Source organism: Dendrobates tinctorius, unplaced genomic scaffold, assembly GCF_039654945.1.
Source record: "Dendrobates tinctorius isolate UK_male_01 unplaced genomic scaffold, ASM3965494v1 ptg000367l, whole genome shotgun sequence".
NCBI classification, from domain to species: Eukaryota; Metazoa; Chordata; class Amphibia; order Anura; family Dendrobatidae; genus Dendrobates; species Dendrobates tinctorius.
Genome location: NW_027362033.1, coordinates 1,105,431 through 1,126,717, shown reverse-complemented (window position 1 = coordinate 1,126,717; position 21,287 = coordinate 1,105,431). Strand labels below are relative to the sequence as shown.

Here is a 21,287-nt window from a genome sequence, read left to right as displayed (position 1 = left end):
ATGTACATGAATATAACTGCTATAATACTGCCCCTATATACAAGAATATAACTACTATAATACTGCCCCTATGTACAAGAATATAACTACTATAATACTGCCCCCTATATACAAGAATATAGCTACTATAATACTGCTCCTATGTACAAGAATATAACTACTATAATACTGCCCCCTATATACAAGAATATAGCTACTATAATACTGCTCCTATGTACAAGAATATAACTACTATAATACTGCTCCTATGTACAAGAATATAACTACTATAATACTGCTCCTATATACAAGAATATAACTACTATAATACTGCCCCCTATGTACAAGAATATAACTACTATAATACTGCCCCTATATACAAGAATATAACTACTATAATACTGCTCCTATGTACAAGAATATAACTACTATAATACTGCTCCTATGTACAAGAATATAACTACTATAATACTGCTCCTATGTACAAGAATATAACTACTATAATACTGCTCCTATATACAAGAATATAACTACTATAATACTGCCCCCTATGTACAAGAATATAACTACTATAATACTGCCCCTATATACAAGAATATAACTACTATAATACTGCCCCTATGTACAAGAATATAACTACTATAATACTGCCCCTACGTACAAGAATATAACTACAATAATACTGCCCATACGTAAAAGAATATAACTACTATAATACTGCCCCCATGTACAAGAATATAGCTACTATAATACTGCCACCTATATACAACACTATAACACTATAATACTGCCCCCTATGTACAGGAATATAACTACTATAATACTGCCCCTATATACAAGAATATAACTACTATAATACTGCCCCTATGTACAAGAATATAACTACTATAATACTGCCCCCATGTACAAGAATATAGCTACTATAATACTGCCACCTATATACAAGACTATAACACTATAATACTGCCCCCTATGTACAGGAATATAACTACTATAATACTGCCCCTATATACAAGAATATAACTACTATAATACTGCCCCCTATGTACAGGAATATAACTACTATAATACTGCCCCTATATACAAGAATATAACTACTATAATACTGCCCCTATGAACAAGAATATAACTACTATAATACTGCCCCTATATACAAGAATATAACTACTATAATATTGCTCCTATGAACAAGAATATAACTACTATAATACTGCCCCTATGTACAAGAATATAACTACTATAATATTGCTCCTATGAACAAGAATATAACTACTATAATACTTCCCCTATGTACAAGAATATAACTACTATAATACTGCCCCTATGTACAAGAATATAACTACTATAATACTGCCCCCTATGTACAAGAATATAACTACTATAATACTGCCCCTATGTACAAGAATATAACTACTATAATACTGCCCCTATGTACAAGAATATAACTACTATAATACTGCTCCTATGTACAATATAACTACTATAATACTGCCCCTATATACAAGAATATAACTACTATAATACTGCCCCTATATACAAGAATATAACTACTATAATACTGCCCCTATGTACAAGAATATAACTACTATAATACTGCCCCTATGTAGAATATAACTACTTTAATACTGCCCCTATATACAAGAATATAACTACTATAATACTGCCCCTATGTAGAATATAACTACTATAATACTGCCCCTATGTACAAGAATATAACTACTATAATACTGCCCCTATGTACAAGAATATAACTACTATAATACTGCTCCTATATACAAGAATATAACTACTATAATACTGCCCCTATATACAAGAATAAAACTATTATAATACTGCCCCTTATGTACAAGAATATAACTACTATAATACTGCCCCTATGTAGAATATAACTACTATAATACTGCTCCTATATACAAGAATATAACTACTATAATACTGCCCCCTATGTACAAGAATATAACTACTATAATACTGCCCCTATATACAAGAATATAACTACTATAATACTGCTCCTATGTACAAGAATATAACTACTATAATACTGCTCCTATGTACAAGAATATAACTACTATAATACTGCTCCTATGTACAAGAATATAACTACTATAATACTGCTCCTATATACAAGAATATAACTACTATAATACTGCCCCCTATGTACAAGAATATAACTACTATAATACTGCCCCTATATACAAGAATATAACTACTATAATACTGCCCCTATGTACAAGAATATAACTACTATAATACTGCCCCTACGTACAAGAATATAACTACAATAATACTGCCCATACGTAAAAGAATATAACTACTATAATACTGCCCCCATGTACAAGAATATAGCTACTATAATACTGCCACCTATATACAACACTATAACACTATAATACTGCCCCCTATGTACAGGAATATAACTACTATAATACTGCCCCTATATACAAGAATATAACTACTATAATACTGCCCCTATGTACAAGAATATAACTACTATAATACTGCCCCCATGTACAAGAATATAGCTACTATAATACTGCCACCTATATACAAGACTATAACACTATAATACTGCCCCCTATGTACAGGAATATAACTACTATAATACTGCCCCTATATACAAGAATATAACTACTATAATACTGCCCCCTATGTACAGGAATATAACTACTATAATACTGCCCCTATATACAAGAATATAACTACTATAATACTGCCCCTATGAACAAGAATATAACTACTATAATACTGCCCCTATATACAAGAATATAACTACTATAATATTGCTCCTATGAACAAGAATATAACTACTATAATACTGCCCCTATGTACAAGAATATAACTACTATAATATTGCTCCTATGAACAAGAATATAACTACTATAATACTTCCCCTATGTACAAGAATATAACTACTATAATACTGCCCCTATGTACAAGAATATAACTACTATAATACTGCCCCCTATGTACAAGAATATAACTACTATAATACTGCCCCTATGTACAAGAATATAACTACTATAATACTGCCCCTATGTACAAGAATATAACTACTATAATACTGCTCCTATGTACAATATAACTACTATAATACTGCCCCTATATACAAGAATATAACTACTATAATACTGCCCCTATGTACAAGAATATAACTACTATAATACTGCCCCTATGTAGAATATAACTACTTTAATACTGCCCCTATATACAAGAATATAACTACTATAATACTGCCCCTATGTAGAATATAACTACTATAATACTGCCCCTATGTACAAGAATATAACTACTATAATACTGCCCCTATGTACAAGAATATAACTACTATAATACTGCTCCTATATACAAGAATATAACTACTATAATACTGCCCCTATATACAAGAATAAAACTATTATAATACTGCCCCTTATGTACAAGAATATAACTACTATAATACTGCCCCTATGTAGAATATAACTACTATAATACTGCTCCTATGTACAAGAATATAACTACTATAATACTGCCCCTTATGTACAAGAATATAACTACTATAATACTGCCCCTATGTAGAAGAATATAACTACTATAATACTGCCCCTATGTACAAGAATATAACTACTATAATACTGCTTCTATGTACAAGAATATAACTACTAAAATATTGCTCCTATGAACAAGAATATAACTACTATAATACTGCCCCTATATACAAGAATATAACTACTATAATACTGCCCCTTATGTACAAGAATATAACTACTATAATACTGCCCCTATGTAGAAGAATATAACTACTATAATACTGCCCCTATATACAAGAATATAACTACTATAATACTGCCCCTATGTACAAGAATATAACTACTATAATACTGCCCCCTATGTACAAGACTATAACTACTATAATACTGCTCCTATGAACAAGAATATAACTACTATAATACTGCCCCTATATACAAGAATATAACTACTATAATACTGCCCCTTATGTACAAGAATATAACTACAATAATACTGCCCCATGTAGAAGAATATAACTACTATAATACTGCCCCTATATACAAGAATATAACTACTATAATACTGCCCCTATGAACAAGAATATAACTACTATAATACTGCCCCCTATGTACAAGAAGATAACTACTATAATACTGCTTCTATGTACAAGAATATAACTACTATAATATTGCTCCTATGAACAAGAATATAACTACTATAATACTGCTCCTATGTACAAGAATATAACTACTATAATATTGCTCCTATGAACAAGAATATAACTACTATAATACTGCTTCTATGTACAAGAATATAACTACTATAATACTGCTCCTATGAACAAGAATATAACTACAATAATACTGCTTCTATGTACAAGAATATAACTACTATAATACTGCCCCTATGTACAAGAATATAACTACTATAATATTGCTCCTATGAACAAGAATATAACTACTATAATACTGCCCCTATATACAAGAATATAACTACTATAATACTGCTCCCTATGTACAAGAATATAACTACTATAATACTGCTCCTATGTACAAGAATATAACTACTATAATACTGCTCCTATGTACAAGAATATAACTACTATAATACTGCCCCTATGTACAAGAATATAACTACTATAATACTGCTCCTATGTACAAGAATATAACTACTATAATACTGCTCCTATATACAAGAATTTAACTACTATAACACTGCCCCCTATGTACAAGAATATAACTACTATAATACTGCTCCTATGTACAAGAATATAACTACTATAATACTGCTCCTATACACAAGAATATAACTACTATAATACTGCCACCTATGCACAAGAATATAACTACAATAATACTGCCCCTCTATACAAGAATATAACTACTATAATACTACTCCTATGTACAAGAATATAACTACTATAATACTGCCCCCTATGTACAAGAATATAACTACTATAATAATACCCCCTATGTACAAGAATATAACTACTATAATACTGCCCCTATGTACAAGAATATAACTACTATAATACTGCCCCCTATATACAAGAATATAGCTACTATAATACTGCTCCTATGTACAAGAATATAACTACTATAATACTGCCCCTATATACAAGAATATAACTACTATAATACTGCTCCTATGTACAAGAATATAACTACTATAATACTGCTCCTATGTACAAGAATATAACTACTATAATACTGCTCCTATGTACAAGAATATAACTACTATAATACTGCTCCTATATACAAGAATATAACTACTATAATACTGCCCCCTATGTACAAGAATATAACTACTATAATACTGCCCCTATATACAAGAATATAACTACTATAATACTGCTCCTATATACAAGAATATAACTACTATAATACTGCCCCCTATGTACAAGAATATAACTACTATAATACTGCTCCTATGTACAAGAATATAACTACTATAATACTGCTCCTATGTACAAGAATATAACTACTATAATACTGCTCCTATGTACAAGAATATAACTACTATAATACTGCCCCCTATGTACAAGAATATAACTACTATAATACTGCCCCTATATACAAGAATATAACTACTATAATACTGCTCCTATGTACAAGAATATAACTACTATAATACTGCTCCTATGTACAAGAATATAACTACTATAATACTGCTCCTATGTACAAGAATATAACTACTATAATACTGCTCCTATATACAAGAATATAACTACTATAATACTGCCCCCTATGTACAAGAATATAACTACTATAATACTGCCCCTATATACAAGAATATAACTACTATAATACTGCCCCTATGTACAAGAATATAACTACTATAATACTGCCCCCATGTACAAGAATATAGCTACTATAATACTGCCACCTATATACAACACTATAACACTATAATACTGCCCCCTATGTACAGGAATATAACTACTATAATACTGCCCCTATATACAAGAATATAACTACTATAATAGTGCTCCTATATACAAGAATATAACTACTATAATACTGCCCCTATATACAAGAATATAACTACTATAATACTGCCCCTTATGTACAAGAATATAACTACTATAATACTGCCCCTATGTAGAAGAATATAACTACTATAATACTGCCCCTATGTACAAGAATATAACTACTATAATACTGCCCCTTATGTACAAGAATATAACTACTATAATACTGCCCCTATGTAGAAGAATATAACTACTATAATACTGCCCCTATATACAAGAATATAACTACTATAATACTGCCCCTATGTACAAGAATATAACTACTATAATACTGCTTCTATGTACAAGAATATAACTACTATAATATTACTCCTATGAACAAGAATATAACTACTATAATACTGCCCCCTATGTACAAGAATATAACTACTATAATACTGCCCCCTATGTACAAGAATATAACTACTATAATACTGCTTCTATGTACAAGAATATAACTACTATAATATTGCTCCTATGAACAAGAATATAACTACTATAATACTGCTCCTATGTACAAGAATATAACTACTATAATATTGCTCCTATGAACAAGAATATAACTACTATAATACTGCCCCTATGTACAAGAATATAACTACTATAATACTGCCTCTATGTACAAGAATATAACTACTATAATACTGCTTCTATGTACAAGAATATAACTACTATAATATTGCTCCTATGTACAAGAATATAACTACTATAATACTGCTTCTATGTACAAGAATATAACTACTATAATACTGCTCCTATGTACAAGAATATAACTACTATAATACTGCTCCTATGTACAAGAATATAACTACTATAATACTGCCCCTATGTACAAGAATATAACTACTATAATACTGCTTCTATGTACAAGAATATAACTACTATAATATTGCTCCTATGTACAAGAATATAACTACTATAATACTGCTCCTATGTACAAGAATATAACTACTATAATACTACTCCTATGTACAAGAATATAACTACTATAATACTGCTTCTATGTACAAGAATATAACTACTATAATACTGCCCCTATGTACAAGATTATAACTCCCATCACACCACCCCTGTGGGCACACATACCATCCTATGCTCATTAGTTACGCTGACATTTATTGCACGTATTGGAGCTGTACATGACACAGGTCGGTGTTCCGGTGATTTAGTATCAACCTATAGAAGAATCCTTGAGCGTGACATCCTGGGGTTTCTCTGCTCAGTCAGGGTCTCGTTGTCTCCATGTGGGGGGACGGGTCATAGTTCTGGTGACTGTGGACCTCCAAGTTTTTGTGGTAGCACCGCAGACTGCAGAGCGGGACACGAGTCCTAGAACAGGAGTATTTCTTTAGGTTGGTGCAGCCGGGGGCGCTGCAGAGCTGTGGGGCAGGCAGTGTGGCCCGGGGTTCTGCCGGGACAGGGTGGGGAACACCTGGGGGGTAGGACATGGTAATACTGTGGGCATTGTTCTGGTATCGGATAGTGGGGCATGGAGGCTGGCGGCCCCCTCTTCGTCCAGAGGCCGGCTTGGCGCCCCGGGATTTGGAGGTCTTGGTCAGTCTCTCTATGGTCTGCTTTTTACTCTCCTCGGCTTTCTTTGCCGCTTGCAGTCTCCTCTTTCGAGCCTTCTCCTCTCTCTTCACCAACATCTCCTGAGACATCTCCTGCGGGGGGCGTGCGTAAACAGCTGGCGGGTACAGAGGGGCAGCAGGGGTCTGCTGCTTCTGCAAGAGGGCTCTCTGCGAAGAGACCAACACATCACACACAGCAGGCGAAACAGAGAAAGGAGGGAACGGGCAGGAGGAGGCAGGAACGGGCAGGAGGAGGCGGGAACGGGCAGGAGGAGGCGGTAACGGGCAAGCAGGAGAAAGGCTTCCCTGCCTCTCCACCCCACCACATCTACCTTCCTATACTGTGCTTAAGCCCCCCCCACTACCACATACCATAATGTGCTGCACCTCCAACCCCACCACCACATTGAACCTACCACACCCAACATTGTGCCCACCCACTCCCTATACCGCACTCACCTGGCGAGCTGTCAGCAGTGTATCGTCAGTCTCTCTCTTTAGATCACCATTGACATCCAGATCTCCCCTCTCAAGAGCGTCCAACCAACGCATCTCCTCATCCTGCTCCGACACCGGAGCCGCAGCGGGCGAGGGCAGCGGATCCATGTTACTGTCCTCATCTACAGACACATGGAGACCCAACACATCACATGCAGCCAGGAGGGCACAGTGACAAGATGTCAACCGGTATACAGCAGCCTCCAACACTGTACTTTACCAATACAGCAGAGCAGTCACACGGCACGGGGAAGAGAGGAGATGGCACGAGAGATGCGGGCCACAGAAACGCGGCATGAGAGGTGCGGGGCACCAAAACATGGCACGGGAGAAAGCAGAACACAGAAAACCTGCACGGTGAACAGAGGAGATGGCACGGGAGAAAGCAGAACACAGAAAACCTGTTCACCGTGCAGAGGAGATGGCACGGGAGAAAGCAGAACACAGAAAACCTGCACGGTGAACAGAGGAGATGGCACGGGAGAAAGCAGAACACAGAAAACCTGCACGGTGAACAGAGGAGATGGCACGGGAGAAAGCAGAACACAGAAAACCTGTTCACCGTGCAGAGGAGATGGCACGGGAGAAAGCAGAACACAGAAAACCTGCACGGTGAACAGAGGAGATGGCACGGGAGACACGGAGCACAGAAACCCTGCACGGTGAACAGAGGAGATGGCACGGGAGACACGGAGCACAGAAACCCTGCACGGTGAACAGAGGAGATGGCACGGGAGACACGGAGCACAGAAACCCTGCACGGTGAACAGAGGAGATGGCACGGGAGACACGGAGCACAGAAACCCTGCACGGTGAACAGAGGAGATGGCATGGGAGACACGGAGCACAGAAACCCTGCATGGTGAACAGAGGAGATGGCACAGGAGACAGAGCACAGAAACACTGAACGGTGAACAGAGCAGACGGCACAGGAGACACGGAGCACAGAAACCCTGCACGGTGAACAGAGGAGATGGCACAGGAGACACGGAGCACAGAAACCCTGCAGGGTGAACAGAGGATACGGCATGGGACACAGGGGAAACAGATGAGACGGCACAGGAGACGCGGTACAGAAACATGGCATGGGGACAGAAAACATGGCACTGGAGAGTAACCGTACAGAGAGACACGGCAGAGACAAAGGAGACGTGGCATGGAGAGCCACAGAAACGCGGCATGAGAGGTGCGGGGCACAAAAACATGGCACGGGAGAAAGCAGAACACAGAAAACCTGCACGGTGAACAGAGGAGATGGCACGGGAGAAAGCAGAACACAGAAAACCTGCACGGTGAACAGAGGAGATGGCACGGGAGAAAGCAGAACACAGAAAACCTGCACGGTGAACAGAGGAGATGGCACGGGAGACACAGAGCACAGAAAACCTGCACGGTGAACAGAGGAGATGGCACGGGAGACACAGAGCACAGAAAACCTGCACGGTGAACAGAGGAGATGGCACGGGAGACACGGAGCACAGAAACCCTGCAAGGTGAACAGAGGAGATGGCACGGGAGACACAGAGCACAGAAAACCTGCACGGTGAACAGAGGAGATGGCACGGGAGACACGGAGCACAGAAACCCTGCACGGTGAACAGAGGAGATGGCACGGGAGAAAGCAGAACACAGAAAACCTGCACGGTGAACAGAGGAGATGGCACGGGAGACACAGAGCACAGAAAACCTGCACGGTGAACAGAGGAGATGGCACGGGAGACACAGAGCACAGAAAACCTGCACGGTGAACAGAGGAGATGGTACGGGAGACACGGAGCACAGAAACCCTGCAAGGTGAACAGAGGAGATGGCACGGGAGACACAGAGCACAGAAAACCTGCACGGTGAACAGAGGAGATGGCACGGGAGACACGGAGCACAGAAACCCTGCACGGTGAACAGAGGAGATGGCACGGGAGAAAGCAGAACACAGAACACAGAAAACCTGCACGGTGAACAGAGGAGATGGCACGGGAGACACGGAGCACAGAAACCCTGCACGGTGAACAGAGGAGATGGCACGGGAGACACGGAGCACAGAAACCCTGCATGGTGAACTGAGGAGATGGCACGGGAGACACGGAGCACAGAAACCCTGCAGGGTGAACAGAGGAGATGGCACAGGAGACACGGAGCACAGAAACCCTGCAGGGTGAACAGAGGATACGGCATGGGACACAGGGGAAACAGATGAGACGGCACAGGAGACGCGGTACAGAAACATGGCATGGGGACAGAAAACATGGCACTGGAGAGTAACCGTACAGAGAGACACGGCAGAGACAAAGGAGACGTGGCATGGAGAGCCACAGAAACGAGGCATGAGAGGTGCGGGGCACAAAAACATGGCACGGGAGAAAGCAGAACACAGAAACCCTGCACGGTGAACAGAGGAGATGGCACGGCAGACACTGAGCACAGAAACCCTGCATGGTGAACAGAGGAGATGGCACAGGAGACACGGAGCACAGAAACCCTGCACGGTGAACAGAGGAGATGGCACGGGAGAAAGCAGAACACAGAAAACCTGCACGGTGAACAGAGGAGATGGCACAGGAGACACGGAGCACAGAAACCCTGCACGGTGAACAGAGGAGATGGCACAGGAGACACGGAGCACAGAAACTCTGCACGGTGAACAGAGGAGATGGCACAGGAGACACTGAGCACAGAAACCCTGCACGGTGAACAGAGGAGATGGCACAGGAGACACGGAGCACAGAAACCCTGCATGGTGAACAGAGGAGATGGCACAGAAACCCTGCACGGTGAACAGAGGAGATGGCACAGGAGACACTGAGCACAGAAACCCTGCACGGTGAACAGAGGAGATGGCACAGGAGACACGAAGCACAGAAACCCTGCACGGTGAACAGAGGAGATGGCACAGGAGACATGGAGCACAGAAACCCTGCACGGTGAACAGAGGAGATGGCACGGGAGAAAGCAGAACACAGAAAACCTGCACGGTGAACAGAGAAGATGGCACGGGAGACACAGAGCACAGAAAACCTGCACGGTGAACAGAGGAGATGGCACGGGAGACACGGAGCACAGAAACCCTGCACGGTGAACAGAGGAGATGGCACGGGAGACACGGAGCACAGAAACCCTGCACGGTGAACAGAGGAGATGGCACGGGAGACACGGAGCACAGAAACCCTGCACGGTGAACAGAGGAGATGGCACGGGAGACACGGAGCACAGAAACCCTGCACGGTGAACAGAGGAGATGGCACGGGAGACACGGAGCACAGAAACCCTGCATGGAGAACAGAGGAGATGGCACAGGAGACACAGAGCACAGAAACACTGAACGGTGAACAGAGCAGACGGCACAGGAGACACAGAGCACAGAAACACTGAACGGTGAACAGAGGAGACGGCACAGGAGACACGGAGCACAGAAACCCTGCACGGTGAACAGAGGAGATGGCACAGGAGACACGGAGCACAGAAACCCTGCAGGGTGAACAGAGGATACGGCATGGGACACAGGGGAAACAGATGAGACGGCACAGGAGACGCGGTACAGAAACATGGCATGGGGACAGAAAACATGGCACTGGAGAGTAACCGTACAGAGAGACACGGCAGAGACAAAGGAGACGTGGCATGGAGAGCCACAGAAACGAGGCATGAGAGGTGCGGGGCACAAAAACATGGCACGGGAGAAAGCAGAACACAGAAACCCTGCACGGTGAACAGAGGAGATGGCACGGGAGAAAGCAGAACACAGAAAACCGGCACGGTGAACAGAGGAGATGGCACGGCAGACACTGAGCACAGAAACCCTGCATGGTGAACAGAGGAGATGGCACAGGAGACACGGAGCACAGAAACCCTGCACGGTGAACAGAGGAGATGGCACGGGAGAAAGCAGAACACAGAAAACCTGCACGGTGAACAGAGGAGATGGCACAGGAGACACGGAGCACAGAAACCCTGCACGGTGAACAGAGGAGATGGCACAGGAGACACGGAGCACAGAAACCCTGCACGGTGAACAGAGGAGATGGCACAGGAGACACGGAGCACAGAAACCCTGCACGGTGAACAGAGGAGATGGCACAGGAGACACGGAGCACAGAAACCCTGCACGGTGAACAGAGGAGATGGCACAGGAGACACGGAGCACAGAAACCCTGCATGGTGAACAGAGGAGATGGCACAGAAACCCTGCACGGTGAACAGAGGAGATGGCACAGGAGACACGAAGCACAGAAACCCTGCACGGTGAACAGAGGAGATGGCACAGGAGACACGGAGCACAGAAACACTGCACGGTGAACAGAGGAGATGGCACAGGAGACACAGAGCACAGAAACCCTGCACGGTGAACAGAGGAGATGGCACAGGAGACACGGAGCACAGAAACCCTGCACGGTGAACAGAGGAGATGGCACAGGAGACACGGAGCACAGAAACCCTGCACGGTGAACAGAGGAGATGGCACAGGAGACACGGAGCACAGAAACCCTGCACGGTGAACAGAGGAGATGGCACAGGAGACACGGAGCACAGAAACCCTGCACGGTGAACAGAGGAGATGGCACAGGAGACACGGAGCACAGAAACCCTGCACGATGAACAGAGGAGACGGCACAGGAGGCACAGAGCACAGAAACCCTGAACGGTGAACAGAGGAGACGGCACAGGAGACACAGAGCACAGAAACACTGAACGGTGAACAGAGGAGACGGCACAGGAGACACAGAGCACAGAAACCTGCAGGGTGAACAGAGGATACGGCATGGGACACGGGGAAACAGATGAGACGGCACAGGAGACGCGGTACAGAAACATGGCATGGGGACAGAAAACATGGCACTGGAGAGTAACCGTACAGAGAGACACGGCAGAGACAAAGGAGACGTGGCATGGAGAGCCAGTGGGCACAGGGGAGACACGGTGCGGGGGACGCACTACTCAGAATGGACAACACTCTGGAAGAACTGCTCACATATATGGCCACGGGGCAAAATCAAAGGATTACACAACCCTCACTGCCATTGACCATCACCTCGTACCGAGCCTCCACCATCTTCACAACCGCAGAATTCTCGGTGCCACAACCACCATCATCCTCAACCCCCAACACCAACCCCCGTACCTAGCCACGCCCGGTACTGCTCTATGGGGACTCCCTCCAGCGGCTCGTCGTCTTCATCCACCACCATAAGGGGGGACTGTGAGCGGGACTGCTCGGGGATGACGGTGAAGGTGGGCACACTGTGGGAAGAGAAGCTCATCAGTCTGTCCACAGGGCGCATGGGCCCGGTCCGGAGGGCACTTACCTTTTGGTACCCAACACTTGTCCTCCCAGCTTGATCTTGAGGCGGAGCTGTGGTTTCAGGGTGGTCTTGGGATCAGCGACGCGGGACTGTGAGTGCATGGAAGGGGTGCCGCCGTCCTGGTGATGCTTCTTCTTATGTTTCTTGTGCTTCTTGTGTTTCTTCTTGTGAAGAACGTGAGATCCGACATCATCCTCGTCCCCTGAGAAGCCAAATATAAGGTCAGCCCCCCCTGAAGATAAAAGGTCACACCCCCCCCCCACAGCCCAGAACATAAGGTCACAGCGCTCCACATAAGGTCAGCCCCCTGAATATAAGGTCACAGCGCTCCACATAAGGTCAGCCCCCCGAATATAAGGTCACAGCGCTCCACATAAGGTAAGCCCCCCGAATATAAGGTCACAGCGCTCCACATAAGGTCAGCCCCCCGAACATAAGATGACAGCGCTCCACATAAGGTCAGCCCCCCGAACATAAGATGACAGCGCTCCACATAAGGTCAGCCCCCCGAATATAAGGTCACAGCGCTCCACATAAGGTAAGCCCCCCGAATATAAGGTCACAGCGCTCCACATAAGGTCAGCCCCCCGAATATAAGGTCACAGCGCTCCACATAAGGTCAGCCCCCCGAACATAAGGTCACAGCGCTCCACATAAGGTCAGCCCCCCGAACATAAGATGACAGCGCTCCACATAAGGTCAGCCCCCCGAACATAAGATGACAGCGCTCCACATAAGGTCAGCCCCCCGAACATAAGGTCACAGCGCTCCACATAAGGTCAGCCCCACGAACATAAGATCACAGCGCTCCACATAAGGTCAGCCCCCCGAACATAAGATCACAGCGCTCCACATAAGGTCAGCCCCCCGAACATAAGGTCACAGCGCTCCACATAAGGTCACAGCACTCCACATAAGGTCAGCCCCCCGAATATAAGGTCACAGCGCTCCACATAAGGTCAGCCCCCCGAATATAAGGTCACAGCGCTCCACATAAGGTAAGCCCCCCGAATATAAGGTCACAGCGCTCCACATAAGGTCAGCCCCCCGAATATAAGGTCACAGCGCTCCACATAAGGTCAGCCCCCCGAATATAAGATCACAGCGCTCCACATAAGGTCAGCCCCCCGAATATAAGGTCACAGCGCTCCACATAAGGTCAGCCCCCCGAACATAAGGTCACAGCGCTCCACATAAGGTCAGCCCCCCGAATATAAGATCACAGCGCTCCACATAAGGTCAGCCCCCCGAATATAAGGTCACAGCGCTCCACATAAGGTCACAGCCCCCCGAATATAAGGTCACAGCGCTCCACATAAGGTCAGCCCCCCGAATATAAGATCACAGCGCTCCACATAAGGTCAGCCCCCCGAATATAAGGTCACAGCGCTCCACATAAGGTCACAGCGCTCCACATAAGGTCACAGCGCTCCACGTAAGGTCAGCCCCCCGAACATAAGGTCACAGCGCTCCACATAAGGTCAGCCCCCCGAATATAAGGTCACAGCGCTCCACATAAGGTCAGCCCCCCGAACATAAGGTCACAGCGCTCCACATAAGGTCAGCCCCCCGAATATAAGATCACAGCGCTCCACATAAGGTCAGCCCCCCGAATATAAGGTCACAGCGCTCCACATAAGGTCAGCCCCCCGAACATAAGGTCACAGCGCTCCACATAAGGTCAGCCCCCCGAATATAAGATCACAGCGCTCCACATAAGGTCAGCCCCCCGAATATAAGGTCACAGCGCTCCACATAAGGTCACAGCCCCCCGAATATAAGATCACAGCGCTCCACATAAGGTCAGCCCCCCGAATATAAGGTCACAGCGCTCCACATAAGGTCACAGCCCCCCGAATATAAGATCACAGCGCTCCACATAAGGTCAGCCCCCCGAATATAAGGTCACAGCGCTCCACATAAGGTCAGCCCCCCGAATATAAGATCACAGCGCTCCACATAAGGTCAGCCCCCCGAACATAAGGTCACAGCGCTCCACATAAGGTCAGCCCCCCGAATATAAGGTCACAGCGCTCCACATAAGGTCAGCACCCCGAATATAAGGTCACAGCGCTCCACATAAGGTCAGCCCCCCGAATATAAGGTCACAGCGCTCCACATAAGGTCAGCCCCCCGAATATAAGGTCACAGCGCTCCACATAAGGTCACAGCGCTCCACATAAGGTCAGCCCCCCGAACATAAGGTCACAGCGCTCCACATAAGGTCACAGCCCCCCGAATATAAGGTCACAGCGCTCCACATAAGGTCAGGCCCCCGAATATAAGGTCACAGCGCTCCACATAAGGTCACAGCGCTCCACATAAGGTCACAGCGCTCCACATAAGGTCACAGCGCTCCACATAAGGTCACAGCGCTCCACATAAGGTCACAGCGCTCCACATAAGGTCACAGCCCCCCGAATATAAGATCACAGCGCTCCACATAAGGTCACAGCGCTCCACATAAGGTCAGCCCCCCGAACATAAGGTCACAGCGCTCCACATAAGGTCACAGCGCTCCACATAAGGTCACAGCGCTCCACATAAGGTCACAGCGCTCCACATAAGGTCACAGCGCTCCACATAAGGTCACAGCGCTCCACATAAGGTCACAGCCCCCCGAATATAAGATCACAGCGCTCCACATAAGGTCACAGCGCTCCACATAAGGTCAGGCCCCCGAATATAAGGTCACAGCGCTCCACATAAGGTCACAGCGCTCCACATAAGGTCACAGCGCTCCACATAAGGTCACAGCGCTCCACATAAGGTCAGCCCCCCGAACATAAGGTCACAGCGCTCCACATAAGGTCACAGCGCTCCACATAAGGTCAGCCCCCCGAACATAAGGTCACAGCGCTCCACATAAGGTCAGCCCCGCGAATATAAGGTCACAGCGCTCCACATAAGGTCAGCCCCCCGAATATAAGGTCACAGCGCTCCACATAAGGTCAGCCCCCCGAATATAAGGTCACAGCGCTCCACATAAGGTCAGCCCCCCCGAACATAAGGTCACAGCGCTCCACATAAGGTCAGCCCCCCGAATATAAGATCACAGCGCTCCACATAAGGTCAGCCCCCCGAATATAAGGTCACAGCGCTCCACATAAGGTCAGCCCCCCGAACATAAGGTCACAGCGCTCCACATAAGGTCAGCCCCCCGAATATAAGGTCACAGCGCTCCACATAAGGTCAGCCCCCCGAATATAAGGTCACAGCGCTCCACATAAGGTCAGCCCCCCGAATATAAGGTCACAGCGCTCCACATAAGGTCAGCCCCCCAAATATAAGGTCACAGCGCTCCACATAAGGTCACAGCGCTCCACATAAGGTCACAGCGCTCCACATAAGGTCACAGCGCTCCACATAAGGTCAGCCCCCCGAATATAAGGTCACAGCGCTCCACATAAGGTCAGCCCCCCGAATATAAGGTCACAGCGCTCCACATAAGGTCAGCCCCCCGAATATAAGGTCACAGCGCTCCACATAAGGTCAGCCCCCCGAACATAAGGTCACAGCGCTCCACATAAGGTCACAGCGCTCCACATAAGGTCACAGCCCCCCGAACATAAGGTCACAGCGCTCCACATAAGGTCAGCCCCCCGAACATAAGGTCACAGCGCTCCACATAAGGTCACAGCGCTCCACATAAGGTCACAGCCCCCCGAACATAAGGTCACAGCGCTCCACATAAGGTCAGCCCCCCGAATATAAGGTCACAGCGCTCCACATAAGGTCACAGCGCTCCACATAAGGTCAGCCCCCCGAACATAAGGTCACAGCGCTCCACATAAGGTCAGCCCCCCGAATATAAGGTCACAGCGCTCCACATAAGGTCACAGCGCTCCACATAAGGTCAGCCCCCCGAATATAAGGTCACAGCGCTCCACATAAGGTCAGCCCCCCGAACATAAGGTCACAGCGCTCCACATAAGGTCAGCCCCCCGAACATAAGGTCACAGCGCTCCACATAAGGTCAGCCCCCCGAATATAAGGTCACAGCGCTCCACATAAGGTCAGCCCCCCGAACATAAGGTCACAGCGCTCCACATAAGGTCAGCCCCCCGAATATAAGATGACAGCGCTCCACATAAGGTCAGCCCCCCGAATATAAGGTCACAGCGCTCCACATAAGGTCAGCCCCCCGAACATAAGGTCACAGCGCTCCACATAAGGTCACAGCGCTCCACATAAGGTCACAGCGCTCCACATAAGGTCAGCCCCCCGAATATAAGGTCACAGCGCTCCACATAAGGTCAGCCCCCCGAACATAAGGTCACAGCGCTCCACATAAGGTCACAGCCCCCCCGAATATAAGGTCACAGCGCTCCACATAAGGTCACAGGGCTCCACATAAGGTCAGCCCCCCGAATATAAGGTCACAGCGCTCCACATAAGGTCAGCCCCCCGAACATAAGGTCACAGCGCTCCACATAAGGTCAGCCCCCCGAATATAAGGTCACAGCGCTCCACATAAGGTCAGCCCCCCGAACATAAGGTCACAGCGCTCCACATAAGGTCAGCCCCCCGAATATAAGATGACAGCGCTCCACATAAGGTCAGCCCCCCGAATATAAGGTCACAGCGCTCCACATAAGGTCAGCCCCCCGAACATAAGGTCACAGCGCTCCACATAAGGTCACAGCGCTCCACATAAGGTCACAGCGCTCCACATAAGGTCAGCCCCCCGAATATAAGGTCACAGCGCTCCACATAAGGTCAGCCCCCCGAACATAAGGTCACAGCGCTCCACATAAGGTCACAGCCCCCCGAATATAAGATCACAGCGCTCCACATAAGGTCAGCCCCCCGAATATAAGGTCACAGCGCTCCACATAAGGTCACAGCGCTCCACATAAGGTCAGCCCCCCGAATATAAGATCACAGCGCTCCACATAAGGTCAGCCCCCCGAACATAAGGTCACAGCGCTCCACATAAGGTCAGCCCCCCGAATATAAGGTCACAGCGCTCCACATAAGGTCAGCACCCCGAATATAAGGTCACAGCGCTCCACATAAGGTCAGCCCCCCGAATATAAGGTCACAGCGCTCCACATAAGGTCAGCCCCCCGAATATAAGGTCACAGCGCTCCACATAAGGTCAGCCCCCCAAATATAAGGTCACAGCGCTCCACATAAGGTCACAGCGCTCCACATAAGGTCACAGCGCTCCACATAAGGTCACAGCGCTCCACATAAGGTCACAGCGCTCCACATAAGGTCACAGCGCTCCACATAAGGTCAGCCCCCCGAATATAAGGTCACAGCGCTTCACATAAGGTCAGCCCCCCGAATATAAGGTCACAGCGCTCCACATAAGGTCAGCCCCCCGAATATAAGGTCACAGCGCTCCACATAAGGTCAGCCCCCCGAATATAAGGTCACAGCGCTCCACATAAGGTCAGCCCCCCGAATATAAGGTCACAGCGCTCCACATAAGGTCAGCCCCCCGAATATAAGGTCACAGCGCTCCACATAAGGTCAGCCCCCCGAATATAAGGTCACAGCGCTCCACATAAGGTCAGCCCCCCGAACATAAGGTCACAGCGCTCCACATAAGGTCAGCCCCCCGAACATAAGGTCACAGCGCTCCACATAAGGTCACAGCCCCCCGAACATAAGGTCACAGCGCTCCACATAAGGTCAGCCCCCCGAACATAAGGTCACAGCGCTCCACATAAGGTCACAGCGCTCCACATAAGGTCACAGCCCCCCGAACATAAGGTCACAGCGCTCCACATAAGGTCAGCCCCCCGAATATAAGGTCACAGCGCTCCACATAAGGTCACAGCGCTCCACATAAGGTCACAGCGCTCCACATAAGGTCACAGCGCTCCACATAAGGTCAGCCCCCCGAACATAAGGTCACAGCGCTCCACATAAGGTCAGCCCCCCGAATATAAGGTCACAGCGCTCCACATAAGGTCACAGCGCTCCACATAAGGTCAGCCCCCCGAATATAAGGTCACAGCGCTCCACATAAGGTCAGCCCCCCGAACATAAGGTCACAGCGCTCCACATAAGGTCAGCCCCCCGAACATAAGGTCACAGCGCTCCACATAAGGTCAGCACCCCGAATATAAGGTCACAGCGCTCCACATAAGGTCAGCCCCCCGAACATAAGGTCACAGCGCTCCACATAAGGTCAGCACCCCGAATATAAGGTCACAGCGCTCCACATAAGGTCAGCCCCCCGAACATAAGGTCACAGCGCTCCACATAAGGTCAGCACCCCGAATATAAGGTCACAGCGCTCCACATAAGGTCAGCCCCCCGAACATAAGGTCACAGCGCTCCACATAAGGTCAGCCCCCCGAATATAAGGTCACAGCGCTCCACATAAGGTCAGCCCCCCGAACATAAGGTCACAGCGCTCCACATAAGGTCAGCACCCCGAATATAAGGTCACAGCGCTCCACATAAGGTCAGCCCCCCGAACATAAGGTCACAGCGCTCCACATAAGGTCAGGCCCCCGAATATAAGATCACAGCGCTCCACATAAGGTCAGCCCCCCGAATATAAGGTCACAGCGCTCCACATAAGGTCACAGCGCTCCACATAAGGTCAGCCCCCCGAATATAAGGTCACAGCGCTCCACATAAGGTCAGCCCCCCGAACATAAGGTCACAGCGCTCCACATAAGGTCACAGCGCTCCACATAAGGTCACAGCGCTCCACATAAGGTCACAGCGCTCCACATAAGGTCAGGCCCCCGAATATAAGATCATAGCGCTCCACATAAGGTCAGCCCCCCGAATATAAGGTCACAGCGCTCCACATAAGGTCAGCCCCCCGAATATAAGGTCACAGCGCTCCACATAAGGTCAGCCCCCCGAATATAAGGTCACAGCGCTCCACATAAGGTCACAGCGCTCCACATAAGGTCACAGCGCTCCACATAAGGTCACAGCGCTCCACATAAGGTCAGCCCCCCGAATATAAGGTCACAGCGCTCCACATAAGGTCACAGCCCCCCGAACATAAGGTCAGCCCCCCGAATATAAGGTCACAGCCCCCCGAACATAAGGTCACAGCCCCCCGAACATAAGGTCAGCCCCCCGAATATAAGGTCACAGCCCCCCGAATATAAGGTCACAGCCCCCCGAATATAAGGTCACAGCCCCCCGAACATAAGGTCACAGCCCCCCGAACATAAGGTCACAGCCCCCCGAACATAAGGTCAGCCCCCCGAATATAAGGTCACAGCCCCCCGAACATAAGGTCACAGCCCCCCGAACATAAGGTCACAGCCCCCCGAATATAAGGTCACAGCCCCCCGAACATAAGGTCAGCGCCTCCAGGAAGTGCTGTGGAGGGAAATAGAGGATTTGGGGGTTACTGACTCTCCAGCTGGTTGGAGGGGTCCTGTGTTGTGGGGGCGCTGTGGTATCGGGCTCTGGACGCTGCGCTGCTGTTGTGCTCCCTGTATAGTGGGGTGCGGGGCTGCGGTATAACGGGGTCTTTCTCACCTGTTCCCTCCATGTGACGAACGGGGCACAACAATCCAGGTAACAAAAGACTTCCGGTGAGTGCGCCCGATAAAGCGACCTCCAGCCCGGAACTAAACAGTAAGTCTTTCGTTTCCGCGGGAAGGTAACGAGAGAGCACAGGATAATCACTGAGCGCCATTTATAAGGAGGAAAAGAGGAAGAGACGTCAGGAGTGAGCGGCGCCCCCTGCAGACTATTCCCCCACATTACCCCCTGCAGACTATTCCCCCACATTACCCCCTGCAGACTATTCCCCCACATTACCCCCTGCAGACTATTCCCCCACATTACCCCCTGCAGACTATTCCCCCACATTACCCCCTGCAGACTATTCCCCCACATTACCCCCTGCAGACTATTCCCCCACATTACCCCCTGCAGACTATTCCCCCACATTACCCCCTGCAGCCTATTCCCCCACATTACCCCCTGCAGACTATTCCCCCACATTACACTCTG

The 21,287-nt window shown here is 47.3% G+C and overlaps 1 protein-coding gene across 1 annotated transcript; it reads right to left on the bottom strand.

The window, feature by feature from the left end:
• Positions 1–7,070: 7,070 nt before the first annotated feature.
• On the bottom strand, positions 7,071–21,002 carry INO80B (INO80 complex subunit B). The gene is made up of 5 exons (XM_073562790.1): positions 20,808–21,002; positions 13,341–13,539; positions 13,157–13,275; positions 8,005–8,165; positions 7,071–7,713 (listed from the first exon to the last, which is right to left on the bottom strand). The coding sequence occupies exons 1-5, from the start codon at positions 20,965–20,967 to the stop codon at positions 7,198–7,200; spliced, it is 1,155 nt and encodes a 384-aa protein (XP_073418891.1). The 5' UTR covers positions 20,968–21,002; the 3' UTR covers positions 7,071–7,197.
• Between the last annotated feature and the right edge of the window lie 285 nt (positions 21,003–21,287).